At 36.2% G+C, this 22720-nt stretch overlaps 4 protein-coding genes and 2 pseudogenes across 7 annotated transcripts; 4 read left to right on the forward strand and 2 right to left on the reverse strand.

The window, feature by feature from the left end:
• Nucleotides 1-1037: 1037 nt before the first annotated feature.
• Nucleotides 1038-2482, forward strand: LOC104786997 (F-box protein At2g27310 pseudogene; annotated as a pseudogene). The gene has a single exon (XR_015557214.1). The product of XR_015557214.1 is annotated as an F-box protein At2g27310 pseudogene (transcript).
• Nucleotides 2483-3558: 1076 nt separating this feature from the next.
• Nucleotides 3559-5279, forward strand: LOC104786998 (NAC domain-containing protein 40). Of its 2 annotated transcripts, none has more exons than XM_087450450.1 (4): nt 3559-3876; nt 3965-4218; nt 4295-4548; nt 4725-5279. In XM_087450450.1, the coding sequence occupies exons 1-3, from the start codon at nt 3696-3698 to the stop codon at nt 4541-4543; spliced, it is 684 nt and encodes a 227-aa protein (XP_087306576.1). In that variant the 5' UTR covers nt 3559-3695; the 3' UTR covers nt 4544-4548; nt 4725-5279. The 2 variants fall into 2 exon arrangements, with proteins under 2 accessions (XP_087306576.1, XP_087306575.1); XM_087450449.1 differs by having other exon boundaries at nt 3568-3876; nt 4295-4501.
• A 2186-nt stretch (nt 5280-7465) lies between these two features.
• On the forward strand, nt 7466-8850 carry LOC104786999 (uncharacterized). The gene is made up of 3 exons (XM_010512487.3): nt 7466-7890; nt 8260-8460; nt 8554-8850. The coding sequence occupies exons 1-3, from the start codon at nt 7651-7653 to the stop codon at nt 8716-8718; spliced, it is 606 nt and encodes a 201-aa protein (XP_010510789.1). The 5' UTR covers nt 7466-7650; the 3' UTR covers nt 8719-8850.
• Nucleotides 8851-15434: 6584 nt separating this feature from the next.
• LOC104787000 (uncharacterized) lies at nt 15435-17572 on the forward strand. Its single transcript, XM_010512488.3, has 4 exons — nt 15435-15888; nt 15980-16102; nt 16263-16481; nt 16956-17572. The coding sequence occupies exons 1-4, from the start codon at nt 15727-15729 to the stop codon at nt 17427-17429; spliced, it is 978 nt and encodes a 325-aa protein (XP_010510790.2). The 5' UTR covers nt 15435-15726; the 3' UTR covers nt 17430-17572.
• Nucleotides 17573-18764: 1192 nt separating this feature from the next.
• LOC147944046 (NDR1/HIN1-like protein 1) lies at nt 18765-19579 on the reverse strand (annotated as a pseudogene).
• Nucleotides 19580-20382: 803 nt separating this feature from the next.
• Nucleotides 20383-22463, reverse strand: LOC147944047 (uncharacterized). Of its 2 annotated transcripts, XM_087512820.1 has the most exons (7): nt 22335-22463; nt 21552-21785; nt 21350-21400; nt 21099-21140; nt 20881-20947; nt 20706-20799; nt 20383-20604 (listed from the first exon to the last, which is right to left on the reverse strand). In XM_087512820.1, exons 1-6 carry the CDS (start codon nt 22383-22385, stop codon nt 20780-20782), a joined length of 465 nt encoding a protein of 154 aa, XP_087368946.1. In that variant the 5' UTR covers nt 22386-22463; the 3' UTR covers nt 20383-20604; nt 20706-20779. The 2 variants fall into 2 exon arrangements, with proteins under 2 accessions (XP_087368946.1, XP_087368945.1); XM_087512819.1 differs by lacking the exon at nt 20383-20604 and having other exon boundaries at nt 20729-20947.
• Between the last annotated feature and the right edge of the window lie 257 nt (nt 22464-22720).

Below are 22720 nucleotides of genomic sequence, written 5' to 3' on the forward strand. Positions count from 1 at the left end.
AAAGGTTTAATAAGTCAACCAAGAAATAAAGTAACGTGGAAAATATGTAGTTCGTTGCAGAACTAAAGATAAGCTTCTACTTTTTTTTTCTTTTTTTTTTTAGATAACCTTTTTTTTTCTTTGGACATGATAAAAATCCATATTTATAAAATAGGATAACATAAATTAAAATAAGATTAGACACTGTCGTCACTCACACCGGTACTGATTTTAAATAATAAGAGTTTCATATATTGAAATAGATATCAGAATTGTTAAAGTATCCGAATATGGAAAAAATGCAATCAAAATTCCTAAAAATAGAGAAGACCACGTATTAGTACTAAATACCATGAAATGTTGGATATCAAACTCGGAATACATAAATCTGCCAGATTCAAAGAACAACTATCTAAATTTTGACAAAACAGATACAAAGAACAATTATCTGAATATTAAAAAAACAAAATTTAATGATACATGCATAATATACACATGATCTAAAATTATACAAAAAAATAGATAAAATTAAATTTAAAAAATTGTAAAATACAATAAAAACTACAGTATTCGATCAAAAAATACAATAAAGTAAAAAAATGTATATTAATTTTATTTTCATAAATAGTTAACATTCAACATATCAATCAAACATATATTAATATAATTTTTTAATCATGAAATTCCCACTTTTTCATTATTATACTAGTGTATATCTAAAAATTCTACGTTTTTGGAAATATATATATATATATACAGATTCAAATGATATTTTAATATTCTGAATTTAAAATTAAGATGTATGAATCTAAATCCAAATTCAGAAAATTTTAATATCATATTTTTTCTAAAACGATCAGAATTTAGTTTTTGAATATATTTAACCCTACTCATGATTCTTTTTTTTTCTTTTGGAAATTTAACCAATATGTTGCTGGAAAAAATATTTTTTTTATCAGACAAAAAGAACCTTTTAGTTATAAAGAATGAAATATGAAAATATCGCTATAAAAAAAAAAAAAAAAAAGATAAAGAAAGAAAGAAATATAGATCGTGTGTATACGCGTGGGTATCTAAACTATGTATAGAAACTTAGAAAAACTATGTATCTAACTTTGATCATTCATGCCCCAACTTGAATTAGAATAGTCTGAAAGAGCCACGGTTGACTGAACCTGTCTCCCTTCTTTATCCTTTTCTTTATTTTCTTCTTTTAATCATTACCCCATTCATTATATTATATATATGCATCTTCTCTAATTTCTTAATCATTTCCTTATACTTTTTTTTTGAATAAAATTTGATCATCTATCTCCTCATTCAAAAAAAAAAAAAAACATGGCATCCGTTGATGATTCAATCACAACTCTGCATTCGGACATCATTCAAACCCAAATCTTGACACGACTCGATGGTCCGACGCTAGCCTCCACCGCATCAACGTCCTCTTATCTCCAAACTCTATGCACGGAACAAAAGCTCTGGCAAGAACTCTCAACCGCTACGTGGCCTTCGATCAAAGATCCACGTGTTGTCCAAGCTATCTCCTCTTTCCCTTCTGGTTACCGATCTTTCTTTGCTGACTCGTACCCGTTCACTGAACACACGACGTGCCGGTCCGAAAAACACGATCCACCCACGGCGGGATTGATCTCAGCCGTTGATTTGTATTACAGAGGAGAGCTTATATACTCGAAGGTACAAGAGATGGAAACAGAGAAAGGTAAGTCAGGATGGTTCTTGACGTCACCGTTTCGGGTGGATATACTCGACCCGAAAGAGTCGGTACAAACCCGGATTCAATATCCGGGTGGGGACTACGATGCGTGGGTGAAACATATGGAGGAGAGCATGAGACTTAGTTGGATAGTGATCGATCCGATCAAGAAACGGTCGGCTAATATATCGAGCCGAAAGGCGGTGTCGGCGAGGCGGAACTGGCTGACGGGTGATTTGGAGATAAGGTTTTCGACAATAGTGACGGCTGCAGCGGCGGCGGAAGTGGCGGCAGTTGTGTCATGCGGGTCAGCGGAAGCGTGGAAGGAGGTGGATGAGGAGGTGGGAGGAGAAGTGCACGTGAGGGACGTGAGGTTACAAGTAGAGGACATAGAAGGAAAATGTATGAAAGGGAAGGATAGTTTGGTAATTTTGCAAGGGTTGTTAGAAGGGAAGAGATGTTGTAAAGATGGTGAAGAGAGAAGAGCTAAAGAAAGGTATGAGGAATACGTGGGGACGAAGAGACAATGGAAAGAGAAGAAAGAGTGTAGAGAAAAAGCTCAAGACACGATTTGTATGATCTTTGGCTTCTCTCTGTTTGTGCTTTTGTGGAGTTTTATTTTGTTAAGGTAAATTACTAAAAACAGATACAAAGATACAATAACAGAAAATATATTAAAAAAACACATACACACTACTTTGATCATTAATGTTCTGTTTTTTTTTTTGTTCTTTTAATATGTAATAATGAAAATTATTGAGGAATATATACAAAGGTATTTGGTTATAGAAGCGTGACATACTACCAAATTTTTTTGTTTATTCTTTTACCAAAAAAGAAGTTTTGTAAAATAGTCGTTAACATGTCATTTGACGTAACACCTGATCTGAAAACGAAAAAGGTTAAATAAATATATTGCGGTCGGGAAAATTAGTCAATTAAGTAGCAAAAGAAGATTTTTGGTGGTTATGTAAATATTTTATTTGACTTTTTAATACTTGTATGAGTTAGATTACTGTTTCCTATTGTTACCAACGTATGTGGGCTTAAGCCCAATATAGTTTGCTAGATTAGTAGGTCAATTTATTTATAGCGTTATTCATATAGACAGACTCGAATAAGTGGGGAGAAGAAACAAAAAGAAAGTCCCTTTGTTTTTTCCGTTATCCGTCGCAAACTAGCTCTTTCGTCTTTTCGTCTTTTGTGAATACTTTTATGTCTTTCTCTTTTGATATTTACAGGAGAAGAGCTATATATAAAAAGTATTTGGCAATGAGTAAACTGTAGTAAAATTAAATTGAAATTAAAAATAAATGGTCGATGAAAATTGTGTGTTTGTCACATAATGCCTCTCTATGATGTTTTAAAAAATTTCTTGTTTCTAAAAGATTGATGTTGTACATTAAAAACCTGAAATGATTTTTTCTACTTTATTTTTTTTTCCACATGATATTTAATATTTATATTTTCTGTTTCGACTAAAAAGTAATTATTATAAGATAACTTTAAAAAAAAAGGACTAGATATTCATATAAAAAGGACCCTACAATAATTAAATAAATAACTGTATAAAGTGGTTTAATTCATTTTCGTTACTTTTGCAAACAAAAAAAAAAAAAAAGGAGTCAATTGTCATGCGCACATTACAAATACCGAGGAAGACACTGAACCACGTGTTAAGACATGAAGAGTCGATGAGAATCAATGAGAGAACTTCAGAGCTGGGTTTGAGTTCTGCCCAATAATACATCACCACGTCATCATTTTGTCCTTTACTATCTCATTACACTCTTCTGTTATTCGCCCGTTCCGCCATGTCATCCTTTTCCCCCTATGAAGCCGCCAAAATATCAAAAATAGACAAAACCTTTACACGAAGCAAAGTAGCTGTGCTCTGCTCGCTCACTTGCCATTTAATAACGCATGTTTCTTCATGTAAAGCAAAGCATTTTTTGAGTTCGTGAAAATAAAAACAAAAACAAAAAAAAAAAAGCAAAAAATGTCTAAGGAAGCTGAGATGTCGATCGCTGTGTCGGCTTTGTTCCCCGGATTTAGGTTCTCACCGACGGATGTGGAACTTATCTCTTACTATCTTCGTCGTAAAATCGATGGTGATGAGCACTCTGTTGCTGTGATTGCTGAGGTTGAGATTTACAAGTTTGAGCCGTGGGACTTGCCAGGTTTATATTTTTCGTTCTTTATTTTCTTTATATTTATAACTTTGGATATACAATCACCACTAGTTTGAATTTAAGTACCTAAAAACAGAGGAATCGAAGCTGAAATCGGAGAACGAGTGGTTTTACTTCTGCGCGAGGGGGAGGAAGTACCCGCACGGGTCACAGAGTCGTCGAGCCACACAGCTCGGATATTGGAAAGCTACCGGTAAAGAGAGGAGTGTAAAATCAGGGAACCAAGTTGTTGGAACCAAGAGAACACTAGTCTTTCATATCGGTCGAGCTCCTCGCGGGGAGAGAACCGAGTGGATTATGCATGAATACTGCATCCATGGCGCCTCACAGGTTCTTATTTTTTTTTATTTTTCTAATTCTTGAGTTTGAATGTTGTGAAGATATAATGAAATTTTGGGTTTCATAGGATGCATTAGTGGTGTGCCGGTTAAGGAAAAATGCTGATTTTCGAGCTAGTTCGAGCCAAAAGCATATAGAGGATGGTGTTGCGCAAGATGATGGATACGCTGGCCAAAGCGGTGGTTCGGAGAAGGAGGAGAAATCGTATTCGGTTTATGACTCTGAGCTTCAGTTATCAAATGGTGACATAGCGGAGTCATCAAATGTTGTCGAGGTCAGCTTGCTTTTGAGAAAGGTGTCCTTAAATGATGTTTAATACGGGTAAATCCGATCCAATCTTACACCGAACTGAACATAGCTTATCCGTTAACCAAATCAAATTCACTAAAGTTGGATCCACCTTCTCTTGAGCTGACCATCCTTAGTTACGTTGTCTTTTACTCGTTTGAGTATAGAGTTTTGTAACTGAGTTGATCTTTTTTTTTATTGGGATGCAGGATCAGGCCGAAATCGTTGATGATTGTTACGCCGAGATTTTGAACGATGATATAATAAAGCTTGATGAGGAGGCAATGAAAGCTAGCCAAGCATCTCGACCAACTAATCCAACTCAACAAGAAACGATATTCAGCGAAGCATCGAGTAAGAGGTCAAAATGTGGTATAAAAAAAGAATCAAAGGAGACAATGAATTGTTACGCTTTGTTCAGGATCAAGAACGTTCCCGGCACCGACTCCAGCTGGAGATTTCCGAACCCGTTCCACATCAAGAAAGATGATAGCCAGAGGTTGATGAAGAATGTTCTGGCCACTACTGTTTTCTTGGCCATCTTATTTTCTTTCTTTTGGACTGTCTTAATAGCTAGGAACTCTAGTTAGTTATATCATACATGTCATGTCCTCTTCTGAGTTACGGACTCGCACTCTTATTAGTTACCACTGTATAACTCCACGTGTTTTGTATGAATCACCAAAATGTAATCTTTTTAAAAACTAAATTTAGTATTTACAGTTACATTTAAGTTAAATATAATCAAAATTTTTTTTAGTTTATTGATTCAAAGAAGATTCACTGATTGTAATTAAAAAGTTATGTAATACATGTACACTTTTATTTTTTTTGAAAGTATTCACTCAATATTGTTTTTGATTTTTTTTTTCTTTACATCTTCTAGGACAATCATCATAACACTACTTTTGTTTATTTTTATACAAATTGTATGTGACCATATTAACAAACAACAACTTAAAATAGTATACTATTATTTTTGGGTTTACATTACCAATGAATTTCTACCAAATAGTATAAGATTCCATTGATGCCTATCTCACAACACTAAAGTTTATGGTTAAGTGCGTTGGACTGACTATTAGAAGATTTAATGTCGATGCAATTATATACTTTTACAGTGTACAGTACAGTACACAAACATTTTGGTTAAGTATATATATATATATATATATATATATATATATATATTTTAAATGCATTGATAATATTTTTTGTTTCCTGTATTTTTTTTTTAACATAATAGCTAGTTTACTTTGATGTTAGGTTTGAGACGTTCCAATTTAAAATTGTGGTTAGTGAATTTTGCTTTGCAACTCTGGTTAATTGCAAATAATGTAAATTGGAAAAAATGTCATAAAAAGCCTGAACTTTGCAAAAATGATGAAAAAAACATCAATTTTGTATATGTTGAAATAAAACTCTAATTTTAATTGACTTTCTAGTTTAATCCTAAATTTTCGTTGACTTTGCCAAATAAGGCACATCGTTAAATCATCTAACAGAATAAGTTAACGAAATTAAATATCTGTTAAGAAATTCTGTTAAATCATGAAACGACGTCGTTTTGTATTTTTAAAAAATTACTAAGATGGGATTCAAACCCGTTACCTCTAAGCAAAGCATTCATGTTTTAACCAATTGAGCTAAAGCATTTTCTTGTTGTAGGTACACAAACAAATATACTTATCCGTATGTTGCCTAGAGTCTTCTTCTTCAAATTCATGGTCGTATTCACCAAGCTGACTCAAATCCCTTGATTAGTTTCTTAATCTTCCAGATCTCAATATTCATATTCGATTCTTCTGCCATTATTTTTGCTTCTCTCGAGGTCGGAGATGGAGAAATGAAAAGTAAATATCACTCAAAAGTATTTTGAACAACCTAAACTTCAGATCCAAATCGAATTAGGGTTTCAACTGAAATAAAGATCGAAACTTTTAACAAAGACGAGTACGACAAACAGAGTGAATCGATTATGCAAAGAGATTGAAATCGACACACAATAGAAATTACGGTGAACAGAGTGTATCAATGGAGATTACGGTGACTTTCCAATGGTGGAGAAGAAGACTCGAGCGATACACAGTATAAATAATTACATGCGTTTCTAAAAGATGTCAAGAAAACACTTTAGGTCAGCTGGTTATTTCATGTCTTCATTAGCCTTTAGGTAAGCGGTTCGAGTCTCTTTTTTGTTTTTTTTTAAAACACAAAAACGACGTCGTTTTGTGATTTAACAGAATCTCTTATCAAAAAGCTAATGCTGTTAACTTATTTATTTAACGACGTGCCTTATTTGGAAAAGTCAACGAAAATTTAGGATTAAACTAGAAAGTCAATCAAAATTAGAGTTTTATTTCAACATATACAAAGTTGATGCTTTTCTTCACCATTTTTGCAAAGTTCAGGCTTTTTATGACATTTTCCCAATGTAAATTAGGCGTAATATTGCAAGATATGAATAGTATTCATACACACAAAAAAATGGCTGGAAGTCTGGAACATTCCTACATAAACATCCATGTATATACCATTTTATCTCATACTGATGAGTGATGAGTGATGATAACTTGAATTTTTGGGTTGCACGTTACTCAACATACTGTATATCTCTCTCTCATTAGTACTCAACATACTGTATATCTATTTTTCAATTATTCCTCAAAAAAGTAAGCAGTTATCACTTATCAATACATCCCTATAATTTTACAGTGTACAGTACAGTACGGTACACAAACATTTTCGTTATACACACATTCAAAAGCCAAGATACGTATAACGAAAATATCTGTATATACACAAATGTATTATACAGTATATACATAAAATAATGTGAGATGCGACTTGGCCTGCATTTTAGCCATACGTATGTTGAGTGTATCAAAACCAAAACAACCTCATCCGTTATTTAACTAAACTCTCTACACGTCATGAGTATTTTAATTTTAAAGTTCTTTTTATCCGAAATAATTTAACTTAACATACTTTTAATAGTTGTGTTTATGCGGTCAAAAAACAAGAAAATAAAAAAAACTTGTGTTTATTATAAAAAGAAAAGATAAATAAATTAAATAATAAGAAGGTGAAAAGAATTGGTTTTTCTATCTGGTGAGCTGAAAGAAGAAGAAAACAATGGCGATGCTTCTCCAAGTTCCTCCTTCTTCTTCTTCTTCTTCCTCCTTGTTAAACACCACCAACCCGAAAATCCGATTCTTCTACTCTTCAATTCGAGTTTCGTCGACGAGATTCAGATGCAGAGCCGTCCGTGAGAAGGCCGAAGAGGTTGAGAAGAAGAACGCTTCGTCGTCTTCTCCTTCTCCTTCCGCTGAGGAAGTTACCAAGAAATATGGACTCGAAGTTGGTTTATGGAAGGTCTTGTTTCTTCCTCCTTTTTCGTTTTCTGGTTTTGTTTCATTTGATTTTGCAATTTCTTAATGTTAATTCGTAATCTTGATGATATGAGTCCAAAAATTGATGCTTCTTTCGCCAGATTTTGCCAAGTTTTAGAAGCTATGAAGCTTTTAAGTCTACTAAATTGGTGCTTTATGATTGTTTCTGAGTTCATTGATAGGCCAATTTAGACAAATTTTTGGTGGATTCTGAAGCTGCGGAAGCTTTTAACTTTTAAGAGTACTAAATTGGTGTTTGGGATGTATATATGTGAGTAGATATGATCGTTTCTGACTTAAATGATAGGCTGATTTAGACAAGTTTTGTTTTGGATGAACATGTGATTATTAGATATTGAGCTCGAAAGATGATGAAGGAATTGATGGAGAGAACAATAAGAAGAAGAAGTCGAAAACAGATGAGGCTAAAGAGTTGCTTGCTAAGTATGGTGGTGCTTATCTCGCCACTTCAATTACTCTTTCACTCATTTCCTTTTCCCTCTGCTATGTCCTCGTCACTTCCGGTGTTGATGTTCAAGCTCTTCTTTTAAAGGTTTTTTTTTTATCATACTAAGTTTTATGTTTTTCTTCTTCTTGATCTTGGATTGAGTGAAAAAGCTGATTTCGATGTGTTTTTGTTTTAAAGGTTGGGATTTCGACGAATGAGACGGGAGAGAAAGTAGGAGCCTTTGCTTTGGCATATGCAGCGCATAAAGCTGCATCCCCGATAAGGTTTCCTCCTACCGTGGCTTTGACTCCTATTGTAGCCAATTGGATTGGGAAGAAAGTGGACAAGGAAGATGAAAAGTAGCTTATTTTGGAGGTTTGAATCAATGTAGATGTTATACATATTATAATCAACATACAGAATCCGATACATTTTGAACATTCCTGAATCTTAACTTTTCTACCTTCTATGTAATATGATGATGAGTTAGAAAGATATAGAAACCAAAGAGTGGTAGAATACAAGTTGTGAGGTAGCTTTAGACTTGTCCCTTTGAGATATGGTTGGTCGTAGATTAGGACTTTTACCCTTTTACCTATCTCTAGTGATGCAGCATAATTTACACTCTTGTTGGGCTTCGGTGTTGCGTTTCTTGCCCAACAAGTTACGGTGGTGTTGGCTTTGGTGTTTACTTATTTTCCAATTAGGCTTTATGTTAGGTTTCTATTTCTTTATGGGAGATGAATATTCTCTTTGCTTTTAGGTTTCGTTTGTGTTAATCTACTTTTCTATATATAGAGATCGTGGACTCCATTGTAAGATAACTGGCTTTAATTTTGATAAAAGAAAAAAAACCAAAAAGAGGTAGTTTTAACTACCCAAAAGAGCTTGTCTTAGAGCCCTGCAAGGAGGACTTGCACAACCCTTGTTGAGATCAATTCCTGGAAGAGATCCCAACTCTATCTCTTTTCTTCTTCACATCTTCTCATCACCATCGTTTTCTATCTCTTGATACTCTGTTTTTCTAACACAAAACAGAGCAACACTTTACCTTTGCTCAGCCTACGTCTTCTCCGTCTAAACGCCATCTCCTCTCTCTTGTAATAGCTTCCGCCCCTCATCATCTGGTATCAGATTCATACCGCTCCTGGTGTTATTTCTTCATCTTTCACGATGGCTCCAAAACCAGAAGACAAAGATTCGATTCAAAACTGGGATGAATTATCCAAAGCCTTACTCACGATGCAAGAGAATTTCCAGACTTCAATTGCTACTTCCATTCAACACTTGTGTGATGTGTTGACAGCGAATCAAACAAATCCACGACCACTCCAACAACAAGCCGGTGACAACGATGCTCGTATTGCAAATCCACGACCACTCCAACAACAAGCCGGTGACAACGATGCTCGTAATGTTTTGGTCAACATCGACCATCAGCAAGGTGACCTCGTTCATTACCGCCGTCAAGACCAGCGAATCCAGGACACACGTTGGGAAGGTAGCTTTCGCGTTGACATTCCAGAATTTCATGGTGGCCTTCGTGGTGACTCTCTGCTAGATTGGATTGTTGCTGTTGAAGAAATCTTAGAGTTCAAAGATGTTCCGGAGAACCGTAGAGTGCCTCTCGTTGCAACGAAGTTTCGTGATCACGCTGCCTCTTGGTGGCAATAGCTTAAAGCCACTCTTATACGTTCGGGACAGGAGCCAATTCGCACATGGGAAAAACTTAAAAAGAAGCTGCGTGCGACGTTTCTTCCACATAATTATGAACGCACCATGTATACAAGGTTGCAAAATTTGAAACAAGGTTCCAAGTCAGTTGATGATTATGCAGAGGAGTTCTACTTATTATTGACAAGAAACGACATATACGACACTCCAACCCAACTTGTCTCAAGGTTTATTGGTGGGCTACGTCCTCAAATCCAGAATGCAATGGCTCAGTTCGACCCTACTACCATTGCTGAAGCACATCGGCGTGCCGCGTCGTTTGAACAGCAACTTCGTTCATCTTCTTGGGTCTCGACATCGTCGCGAAGCCGCTTTGTGGACTCAACACCAGCGTCCATAAGCACCTCTCTTCATGACAAAACTGACCCCATTGGAGCTACTTCAGATGGCAAAACTTTTGATGACGATCCCACCTTGAAGCGTCCTCCACCGAGATTGAATGCGTTACGGTGCTATGCTTGTGGTGAAAGAGGTCATCGTCAAACCGCTTGCCCCAACCAGAAGAAACGTGGACTCATAGCGGATGTTGATGCTCAAAACGATGAAGACTATGTCTCTTCGGACGGAGACGACGTGGAGTCCGACAATCTTGTTCAACGAACGCATGGTGATCATGGCATGGCATTGGTTTCTCGCCATGTTTGTCTTACACCACAACAGCGTGAGGAGCATTGGCTACGGACGAATATTTTTCGTTCTACATGTACGATTAAAGATCGTATTTGCACCTTCATCATTGATTCTGGTTGTTGTCGCAATATTATTTCTGAATATGCGGTAACCAAGCTTGGTCTGCCAGTAGAGGTTCACCCAACACCGTACTCTTTGTCATGGATGCGAGACGGCGTGGACATGCGAGTAACACAAAGAGCACTAGTCCCGTTCTCAATTGGTCCTTTATATAAGGATCGATTTTACTTTGATGTTGCTCCCATTGATGTTAGCCACTTGATTCTTGGGAGACCATGGGAATACGACCGCAGAATCACGCATGATGGTGTTAATAACACATATGCCTTCACCTGGGAGGCCCATAAGATTTTATTGATTCCATCTCGCGAACCGTTACTCACTCCACCGACTCCATCGCTACCTGGTTCCTCTTGCTCTAGTTCGAGTAAGACATCTTCTACTTCTACCAAGCACGGACAGTCCTCACTTTGTTCTCTGGCTACTTTTGAGGAAGAATTTCGAACGGAAGGCATCGCATGGGCTTTGTTTGTTACCAACCCGTCATTGGCATCGTTGCCTTCCTCGCATTCTCCAATTTTTGAGTCAGTGTTGGCTGAGTTTGTTGACGTTTTCCCTGGTGAACTCCCCACTGGACTACCACCGTTACGGGATATTCAGCACCGTATTGATCTTGTTCCAGGTGCCACGCTGCCTAATAGACCTCATTACAGAATGAGTCCACAAGAACATGAGGAACTCCGAAGACAAGTGGAAGACCTTCTCACTAAAGGTCATATTCGGGAGAGCCTTAGTCCGTGTGCTGTTCCCGCCTTACTTATTCCAAAGAAAGACGGAACATGGCGAATGTGTGTTGATAGTAGAGCAATCAACAAGATCACTATACGGTATCGGTTTCCTATTCCACGCTTGGATGATTTGTTGGATCAAATTGGGAAAGCTTCGATTTTTACCAAAATTGATTTGAAGAGTGGGTATCATCAAATTCGTATTCAACCGGGAGATGAATGGAAGACGGCATTTAAAACACGTGAAGGCCTTTTTGAGTGGCTGGTGATGCCATTTGGGTTGTCTAACGATCCAAGCACATTTATGCGTGTTATGAATCAGGCTCTTCGACCTTTTATTGGCAAGTTCGTGGTTGTCTACTTTGATGACATTCTCATTTTTAGCTCTTCTGTTGCTGATCATGTGGTTCATCTTCGTGAGGTTCTTCAAGTATTACGCAAGGAGAAATTATTTGCTGCTAAACATAAGTGTGAGTTTGGAACTTCGGAGGTCTTATTTTTGGGATATGTGGTCTCTAATCATGGGTTAGCAGTTGATCCGGCTAAAGTAGAGGCTGTCCGCTCCTGGCCTATTCCACGCACTATCACGGAGGTGCGTAGCTTTCACGGGTTAGCATCTTTTTATCGACGTTTTGTGCATAATTTCAGTACGATCATGGCTCCCATTACTGATTGTATGAAGAAAGTCAAGTTTGAATGGACTCCCGCAGCAACCGAAGCATTCCAGCTGATCAAGACAAAACTCACCTCAGCTCCGATTTTGGTTCTTCCGGATTTTTCATTGACTTTTGAACTTCATTGTGACGCATCGAAAGTAGGCATTGGTGCAGTTTTAAGCCAGCATGGGAAGCCCATCGCTTATTATAGTGAGAAGTTATCTGGAGCTCGTGTTCGTTATAGTACTTATGATGTTAAGTTTTATGCCATTGTGCAAGCTGTCAAGCATTGGCGTCATTACTTAGTCCACCGTGACTTTGTCCTCTTCACTGATCATGATGCCTTGCGCCACTTAGACAGTCAAGCAAAGGTGTCATCTCGTCATGCTTCGTGGATTGCTTTCCTCCAACAATTTACATTTTCGATTCGACATCAATCCGGTGTGACAAATCGTGTCGCAGACGCATTGAGCCGACGACACTCACTTCTCATGACTGTTCACACTTCAGTTCCGGGATTTGCTTCGTTTGCGGAATTGTATTCCACCGATCCATTTTTTTCTAAGATTTTTCTCACGGCAGAACAGGGACTACACGCTGACTACGTAGTTCATGATGGGTTCCTCTTCAAAGGTTTGCGCCTTTGTGTTCCTGTTTGTAGTCTACGGCTTCAAATAATTCAAGACTTACACAATGAGGGACATGTTGGACGGGATCGTACGTTGCATTTAGTGTCAGCCACTTACTTTTGGCCTTCGTTACGTCGGGATGTGGAACGTTTTGTAGAACGTTGTCGTGTATGTCAACAAGGAAAAGGGAAATCATCTAATGCTGGGTTATATCTTCCATTGCCCATTCCAACACAGCCTTGGACTGATATTAGTATGGATTTTGTTTTGGGGCTCCCGCGAACACAAAGAGGTAACGATTCTATATTTGTGGTGGTGGATCGTTTTTCTAAAATGGCTCATTTTATTCCTTGCAAGAAGACGACTGATGCACTTAGTGTGGCGACTTTGTTCTTTCGGGAAATCTATCGCCTTCACGGGTTGCCTTTGTCCATTGTTTCTGATCGTGATACTCGTTTCTTGAGCCATTTTTGGCGCTCTTTGTGGAAACTACTCCGAACAAGTTTAAACATGAGCACTGCTTACCATCCTCAGTCTGACGGTCAAACCGAAGTGACTAACCGAGCCCTTGGAGATCTTTTGCGTTGTTTAGTGGGTGATAATATCAAAAGTTGGGATGCCAAGTTGTGCCAAGCCGAGTTTGCTCACAATCATGCGTTAAATAGAAGTCTTGGCTATTCACCATTTCGTGTGGTTTATGGAATTGTTCCTCGTTGCCCATTGGATTTAACAACATTGCCAGATCGCTCTCGTCTACATGGCCAAGCTGTTGATTTTGTTGATGAATTGCAGGATGTTCACCTTAAAGCTAAAGAAAATTTGGAACATGCATCGTTGAAGTATAAGACGGCTGCGGATGTTAAGCGTCGAGCATTGGAGTTTCAGCCAGGTGATTTAGTTTGGGTTGTCCTCACTAAGGATCGTTTTCCAGCACGGGAATATAACAAGCTTAAGTCTAGGAAGATCGGACCTGTGGAAGTGTTACAACGTATTAATGCTAATGCCTATAAGGTGAAGCTTCCACCGGACATGCGGACGTCAGACGTTTTTAATGTCAAACATCTTTCTCCATTCCACGGTGATAATGAGCCTCCAGATTCGTGGTCGAATCTTCCCCTACCCGGTGGGACCTGATGCAGCATAATTTACACTCTTGTTGGGCTTCGGTGTTGCGTTTCTTGCCCAACAAGTTACGGTGGTGTCGGCTTTGGTGTTTACTTATTTTCCAATTAGGCTTTATGTTAGGTTTCTATTTCTTTATGGGAGATGAATATTCTCTTTGCTTTTAGGTTTTGTTTATGTTAATCTACTTCTCTATATATAGAGATCGTGGACTCCATTGTAAGATAACTGGCTTTAATTTTGATAAAAGAAAAAAAACCAAAAAGAGGTAGTTTTAACTACCCAAAAGAGCTTGTCTTAGAGCCCTGCAAGGAGGACTTGCACAACCCTTGTTGAGATCAATTCCTGGAAGAGATCCCAACTCTATCTCTTTTCTTCTTCACATCTTCTCATCACCATCGTTTTCTATCTCTTGATACTCTGTTTTTCTAACACAAAACAGAGCAACACTTTACCTTTGCTCAGCCTACGTCTTCTCCGTCTAAACGCCATCTCCTCTCTCTTGTAATAGCTTCCGCCCCTCATCATCTAGACATCAGACTAGAGGCTGTATTAGTAGTCAATGGTTGGGACTTGGGAAAGATCTTTGTGATATAGTTTGGGTCGTGCATTTGAATTTGTACTCTATTTGTTACAATGGTGGAGTATGTGTTTCCTCAAATAGGCTTGGCTATGGTTTCATGAGAGCATGTCTAGAGATATACTAGTAAGGAAGCTATTTGTTCTCATTCTTCGACTTCATAAGAACTCCGCGGAACGAAGATATCTATTAACTAGTTTTGGGTAACGTCTGCCATTTAAATAAAAGGGGATTGCAAGTCAGTACAGTAAGTAAGTGGGCGTTAGAACTATACTACAATTTATCTATAACGGTGTGGAAAAAGTAGGGCAGTAAAGCATTTAAAGGATTTAAGCTGTCATTTATAACATATAAAGAGCAATTGGCAAAATTAACGCTCCACCATGTTGACCAAGATATACACAACTGTGAACGTGGTCAAATTCTTTATTGCTCCTTACTCTTCGAAAATAAATCTGATTACTCATTCTCCTTTAATCTCCTCTACTCTACTCCTAATAAAATAACACTTATATATAAGTTTTACCCTTACCAAACTGATACAAACCAAACAACAAAACCGATTTGTGACTGAATTGATTAATGAAATGAAAATAAATTCGACCAATCACATATGTCCACATATCATCATTCATCATCACCGTCGTGCATCTCGTGGCCGCCGCATCTCATCCAACTAAGAACGACGTTGTTCTTCTACCATTGGAAGCGAAGGTTTTCAGTTTCCAGGTCAGTTCCCCTTATTTTACTACTAGTGTGCTTACATCCATCTATGCTTTAGTCAATTTATGGTATGTTCTCATTTGATTGTTATGTCCGTTTTTTAAAAAAACGTGAATAAACAAATAAAACATCTCGGCCCATTAAATATCAAACAATTGGGCCGTAACATTATCGGTCTCCTCTACTGTTTCTTTTTTTTCCTAATAATCTCATCGACACTTTGATTAGTTGATCGATTTTATCTCCCTCTTCCTCTTTCACCTTCTTCCATGGCACATACACACCAATCAGTTTTTTGAATTGTAACCCTAATTGATTCTACAGCGAATCAACCAAGTTTTTTCCTTGGATTTTGTGATTAGGGCTTTTTCTTCCCCAGAATCTGCGAAGAGCAGGAATTGCCCTAATTTTCCCGAATTCTCAATCGATCTCGCAGAGAGAAATCGAAGATGAAGAAGTACGGATTGCAAATCAGAGCTCCTTCTCAGAAAAAGCAATCATCATCTCGACCTCCACTACGACCCGCTGCTTCAATATTTGGTGAAGATGAAGATCACGATGTCGAGAAGGAGATTTCTCGTCAAGCTTCAAAGACTAAAGCTCTTAAAGAAGTAAAAGCTTTTTTTCTCAATTCACTCTCCTGACTCTGTTTCTTTTTTTGTTTTCTTCAGTTTTATAATTTGATTTTGTGTTTGTTTTTAGATTGAGGAGCAGCATAAGAAAGCCTTAGAAGAGGATCCTTCTGCTTTTGCATATGATGAAGTTTATGATGACATGAAACAAAAAGCTGTTCTTCCTCGAATCCAAGATCGTCAAGAGCGCCAGGTTAATTTTTGTTTTATCTCTTGCTATCTTGTTAAGAGGAATGCATGATCTGTGGGGTCTAACAGTTTCTTTAGAATGTTACATCTTTAGTAATTTTCAGCATGATTAAGTGGTTTTGCTTATATGTTTCAATTTTACATTGTGTTTTGGTAAATTGCAGCCAAGGTATATCCAGAATTTGATGAAACAGGCAGAACGTAGAAACAAGGAACATGAAATAGTTTATGAGAGAAAGCTTGCCAAGGAGAGGGAGAAAGATGAACATCTTTTTTCAGATAAAGAAAAGTTTGTAACTGGCGCATATAAAAGGAAACTCGAGGAACAGAAGAAATGGCTGGCAGAAGAAAGGTTGCGTGAACTTCGTGAGGAAAGAGATGATGTAAGTTTTTACTTTCGTTATATATCTATCATGTTTTGTATTTCTACCTCTCTGGCTTTTCTATATTAGTGCTTACCGGAGTCTTAGTTTTGTCCTTTTCGTTTCCGTCTTAACTTAAGTAGCTCTTGTTTGGGAACTGGGAACTGTTTCAAGTTAGTTTGATATTTCGCAAAACTTTTCCCTGGTTGTGGCGTTTAGTGCGTAATGGGTGGGTCTAGAAATCATTCTCTTGTCTCAGGGTTTGCGAACTAGTTTGCTTGATCACAATCTTTTATTTGTACAACTTTATTTCATGTCGTGGCTAGTAGATGATGGGTGGGGGTAGAAATTATTTTCTTGTCTCTGTATTAGCAATGCGGGAAAAATATAAGCATATAGCTTTGGTGGAATTTAAACTGATCTGTTTTTTTTTTTTTTTTTATAGCTATAGAAAACTCATGTCAGCTCTGTTCATTTGTTTTCATCTCCTGTTAGGTTACAAAGAAGAAGGATTTGAGTGATTTCTACTTCAACATTGGGAAAAATGTGGCATTTGGAGCTCGAGATGTCGAAGCTAAAGAGGCAGAGATGCTCGAGGAACAAAGAAATGCAGAGAAACTTGATGAACAAAGAAATGCAGAGAAGCTTGAGGAACAGAGAATGACAAAGAAGCTCGAGGAGCTGAGAAAAGAAGAAACAAGGGAAGACAGAGAAAGGAAATCACTGGAGAAGGAAATGTCTCCTGAATCTGGAGATATTAGATCAAGCCATAGGACAAGTGTGGAACCACAAGAAGCAGTTTCTGACAAGAAGATGGGTACAGAAGGTACAGAAGAGAGAGAGTCATCAATCAAAGATGCAGCAAAAGAAGTACCGAAACCCATTAACGACCACAAGAAAAGAGAGGATGCGATTGCTGCTGCGAAAGAACGGTTCATGGCACGTAAGAGGGCAAAGCTTGAAGCATAATTGTGCTGTGCAACTTGGAAATTTTCAGTCCAATGTTTCTTGGTGAACTCGTCTTCTTCTGATTATCGACCACTTCTGTTTTATTAATGTAACTTTTCAAGATAACGCTTCTTAAATTACAGAGTCTACTTCCATTAACAAAATTCAATAGGTTTGATTGCGAATAAAGAACAGGAAACAAAAAAAATTCCTTCATAAACCAAAACTTAGTGTGCAGAGATGACATAAACTTGAGATATCCCTGTAGTTGCCCAGGGTTGGGGGAAGCTAGCCCCAACATGAACGGAGACGACAGCTTCACTTTCTTCGTATGAGGTTGCTCTTCTTCCTCTGCCTCAGGAATTTGGTACTGAGATCAATTGAATTTCCTAAATTGAATGATATAGAAAGACCCCAACACAAGTTGAAAAGGGTTTTTCAGTCATTGACGACCAGACAAAACCAATGGCGATTGACTCTGACATGGAGGAGGTGTCGAGGTGAGACTCTCGACGTTACCTTTTAGTGCAAGTTTTGATCCTTCAACTCCATTAGGGTTCTTGGAGAAAGTCCTTAAATTTATTGGGAAAGAGAGCAATTTTCTTAAGAAAGACACGGCTGAGAAGGACATCACTGATGCTGTTACGGCCGTGAACGAGAGGTTGAGGAAAGCGGAGAAGAAAAAGAAGAAGAAGAAGAAGAAGACGGAGTCCATGGAGATGGAGGTAGAGAAGGTGAGACCCTCGACGTTGCCGTTTAATGCAAGTTTTGATCCTTCAAACCCATTAAGGTTTCTAGAAAAAAAGTCTTTGACTGCTTCAATATTTGGTGAGGACGATGAAGAAAACGATGTGGAGAAGGAGATTTCTCGACAAGCTTCAAAGACTAAGGCTCTCAAAAAGGTTTGGTTTAATTAATTACCCCATCATATTCTGTGACTCTGTTTCTTATGTACCCTTCAATTTTATCTTCTTAATAAGTGATTTGGGTGTGTTGTTGTAGATTGAGGAGCAGCATATATAAGAAAGCTTTGGAGGAGGACGCTTCTGCTTTTGCTTACGATGAAGTTTATGATGACATTAAACAGGAAGCAGTTCTTCCACGAATGCAAGATCGCAAAGAGCACATAGTAATCCAAATCTCTTACTTTGGTGAACTTTAGAATCTAAATCTTCTTTCCATGTTTTTTAAGAGGAAAAAAGATGATGAAGAGATTGTGGATGCCTAACAAAAAGTAACTAAAATAAAGAGAGAATGGTGCCAACTGGCCAGTCTTCCCACAAAAATAAAAATAAAGTAGTTTCCTCAAAGTATGTTTTGTATGAATCAAGAGTTCAAAATTGTTGACATATAAATTTAAATAAGATGATGAGAGCAAGCAGACTTTAGTTTGGTATCTGCGGAGCTTAGATCTTTCAATCTGACCAAAACCGGACATGTGACTCGCAGACCAAACTTTGGTGACCTGAAGATCCCACTCTTCCATTGTATCTTCATATCTGCAATAACATCACCGTCGGCCTTCCCGTGTCTCTCCGGAAAAGCCCCGGTAGGCCTAACGTTGCCGTCATTATTTGCTACAACAGCTTTCCACGTGACATCTTTGCGTGGCTCCTGAAGCTTGCTTTCCAAGGAAACGCTCTCTGTCTCATAGTCAAAAATCTTTCGGACTCGTATGTGTAGATTCATATTGCTGTAGTAAACACTAGTCTTGTGGCTTGGGTTGGTCGATGACAGTTTCACCTAGATAAACCAGAACGAATCAAAAATCATATTCTTAATTAGGAGGGGTTAGAATGGTTTTAGGGATTGTATAACGAAAAAGGAAAATTTAAAATACTTACCATTACACTTGAGTGTTTTTCTTTTTAAAAAAAAGGATTTATTACACCTGATTTGTGATCATCATCAACGTAGAGATCTTCGAGCACAAACCGTGGAACTCGCGGTTCGATAGCTACGAGGCTGAAGACAACGGCAAGAACACAGGTTAGTAAAACTGCTAAACCGGAGACGACGTAGATTATTTTTTTTCTTCTTTTGTCTGAATAAGCAACGCGTATGTGTTTTGCTGCTGCGCCTTCTTCTTTTGCTCCTTCCTTCTTCTTAGTTGGTTCTTCCTTCTTATTCGTTGGTTCATTCTTCTTTCCCGTTGCTTCTTCCTTCTCCATCGTTTAGAAAACTAAGCGTGGCTGATTTATTCTCTTCAAGCTCTAATGGAACTTCTTTTGTGTGGTTTGCAAAGTAACTATGATACGTGGATTTTTATAGAAAAAGCTTAGAGGGTGGAGAGTTAAAATGGTTTTGGAAATCTTCTAAAAACAATAACTGTAAAGAGACAAAAAATGTTGAAAAGGAAAATGGAAAATAAAAACGTTAAGAAATAGAGAAATAGAAACATCCTTCTTCCTTTTTGTCATGTAATATAGAAACATCCTTATAATTTCAATTTTAGTCATGAATCGACACAACAGACGTTCATCTACAGCGCTTTTGATACATATATGACATATCATATTGGCTATTTTAACTGTTTTAACTTTTTGAAAATATATAACGATTTCTGGAAAAAATATATCATCACTAGGCAAATACTTACTAAGCCATTTCCACATCTATCATCATTCACTAAAAGATCCATAACCAGTGAGGTTAGTTTTTTAAAAATGATAATGACGCATATACAGATGATGATGCTTCAGCTTATGGACATATAAGTTGGGTCGTTTAAATTATTTTTTTTTGGTTTGTGCATTAGGCTTCTATTAATATATATATATATGCAGATTGTCAATGGTTCATCCGTTCATACAACATTTTTACTCAGTTTAGCGTTTTTTTTTTTTTTTTTTTATAATTACAAGATTACAACCAGGTGTCTAAGAACCGAGTGTGAGAAAGTTTTTTTACCAATTTACCTTTTATATGTCTTTGTTTGTTTGTAAATATATATTTATTTTTGTAATATATTACATTAAAACTGGTTAAATTTTTTATTAAAAAAATCATATGAATCACACAGTTTTCTTAAAAAGACTTATATAAAAATATTGTCACCACACAAACACATACAATCTATTTGATCCAGTTGTTGATGTTTATAAATAACGGTACAAACTTGACCCACCATCGACAAACTCTCCAGACACATATTTATTCTCAAACGAACTGTTGGAGTTCCAATGGTTTTCGAAATCTGCAAGATAAATAAATGAATTTATGATTTTTTTTTTTTTTAAATTACTAAATTGCTTATGATATAAACAGAGTTAAAAAAAAAAAAGAATTCGGACAAACCATAGTCAAAGATGGATGGAGTTGGTTTCTTATGCTCAAATTCGAGATCTTCCAAGTCTCCAAATATTTCTTCCTCAGTTTTGATAGCAACTGACTTCTTTGCCAATTAAGAATCAAACAATAATTTTATGTTTTTCAAGTACTTATACAAAATAGCAAAATCTAACGTTCTCACCAGCTGCAGCAATTTTAGAATCGCTCTTTACAATAATAACCTCCACTACGTCATCATTATCAACACTCTGTAAAAAAAACTATGGTTTAATGATGCAAGCTATACATTTTTATGTATGCCTACAACATACAATGTTAATATTTATCTAGAATATATATAGAATTTTTGCATAACTACGTGCAAGAATGCTAATTGAGATATTAGAGTTCGTAACACACCTCAATGTTGATTTTGGCCAAAGGTGGTTGAATTTGAATGCCCTGTAATGAATAGAAAAAGTAACCATAAATTCATGACTACAAATAGCTTGATTTATGTTGAAAATAATCAGAACAAACTAAGCTTATAGAACCAGAAATAACCCAAAGGATATAGTATATTTTAAAAAACGTTAATTATATATTTGAAATCTAGCAAGGTATGCATATCAAAATATTTTGTGTCTATAAAGAGAAAACCAATAACTTACATTATTCATTGTTTTAATGTCACTCCATCGACCGTATGGCTCATATCGACACTGTCAAAAGTAACATTTATATACAACATTAACTTTTGATATATACAGTTTGATAAAACATATTATCAATTTTCTAAATACTTATTAAGTTAAACTAATGTTTTGCGTAGTAGTAATTAAATATAACTTTAGTTTTTTTTAATAAACACACCTGATGTCTTGAAGTCAAAGAACATTTTCTTTGGCTGTGAACATCTCTACTTCTAACTAGACCATGGCTACCACTACCTTCATCATCTCGACCACGATCATGACCACCTCGTCCGCAATTTTTCTTAGGATATTCAACGTAGATAGGATCCACATTTGTAATCACTTCTTCGTCAGATATTTTCACTTCTCTTTCAACAGTTTTTTCAATTTTATCAAATCCATGAATCATTGGCTGCAACATATGTAAATAAAAATTTTAATAGATCATATATATGCCACAAAATTTTTAAGTTATCCTTCATCAAAAACTGAAATTATATAAATATGCTATAATATGAAACATAATTTTAAAATGTGTATTTAATATAAAACACCACCAATAGCTATCATATATAATAAAACAAATAACATATATATATATATATATATTCCTGCATAATTCTTACAAAAAGTTATATTTAAGTTACAAAAATATATATTTTTTCTTGGTTTAATTGGGTAAGATTCTTTTTTTTTTTGACCATACAATTGGGTAAGATTCAAGTATGGAAAATATGAACTAAATTGATAAAATTTTGATTTCAAAATCATTTGTATATAAATAAATATATAAAAATTAAAATATATAGCGTATCAATGTTTTTGGATACCAAACTTGTATTAATTTATACAACTTGTAAAAACGATAAGGAACTCGCAAAAACTATAGCAAATGAAATTAAACATAAAAATGGAAAAATCCGTAGAATATTTTTTGCATATAGAGAAAACTGGAACGTACCACATCTCGTTGCGATTCAGAGTAATAAGGAAAATTTGAAGGACCAAACATGTTTTAGACTAGTGTATATTTTTTAATTTATTGATGTATGAAAAATATTTAAGATTATATTTTGTGAAACTAGTGTAGATTATGAAAGAAATATTTACAGGCATATGTATTTATAAATATTGATGGATGAAAAGAGATGACATATATTTTAGTCAAACTTTAGAATAAATGTCTCAAAAAGTTTCAAGATACTTTTTGGTTTTTCTTTCCAAAGATAAATGTAGAATTAAAGTAAGTTCATAACTGGTTTTAGCGTTGGTTAGATAATCAACAATGTAAAATACAGTTGGTAGCCAATATTAAATCCCTTTCTATACAATTCTGCAAAAATTTTT

Source organism: Camelina sativa, chromosome 5, assembly GCF_030686135.1.
Source record: "Camelina sativa cultivar CO46 ecotype springtype chromosome 5, ASM3068613v1".
NCBI lineage: Eukaryota > Viridiplantae > Streptophyta > Magnoliopsida > Brassicales > Brassicaceae > Camelina > Camelina sativa.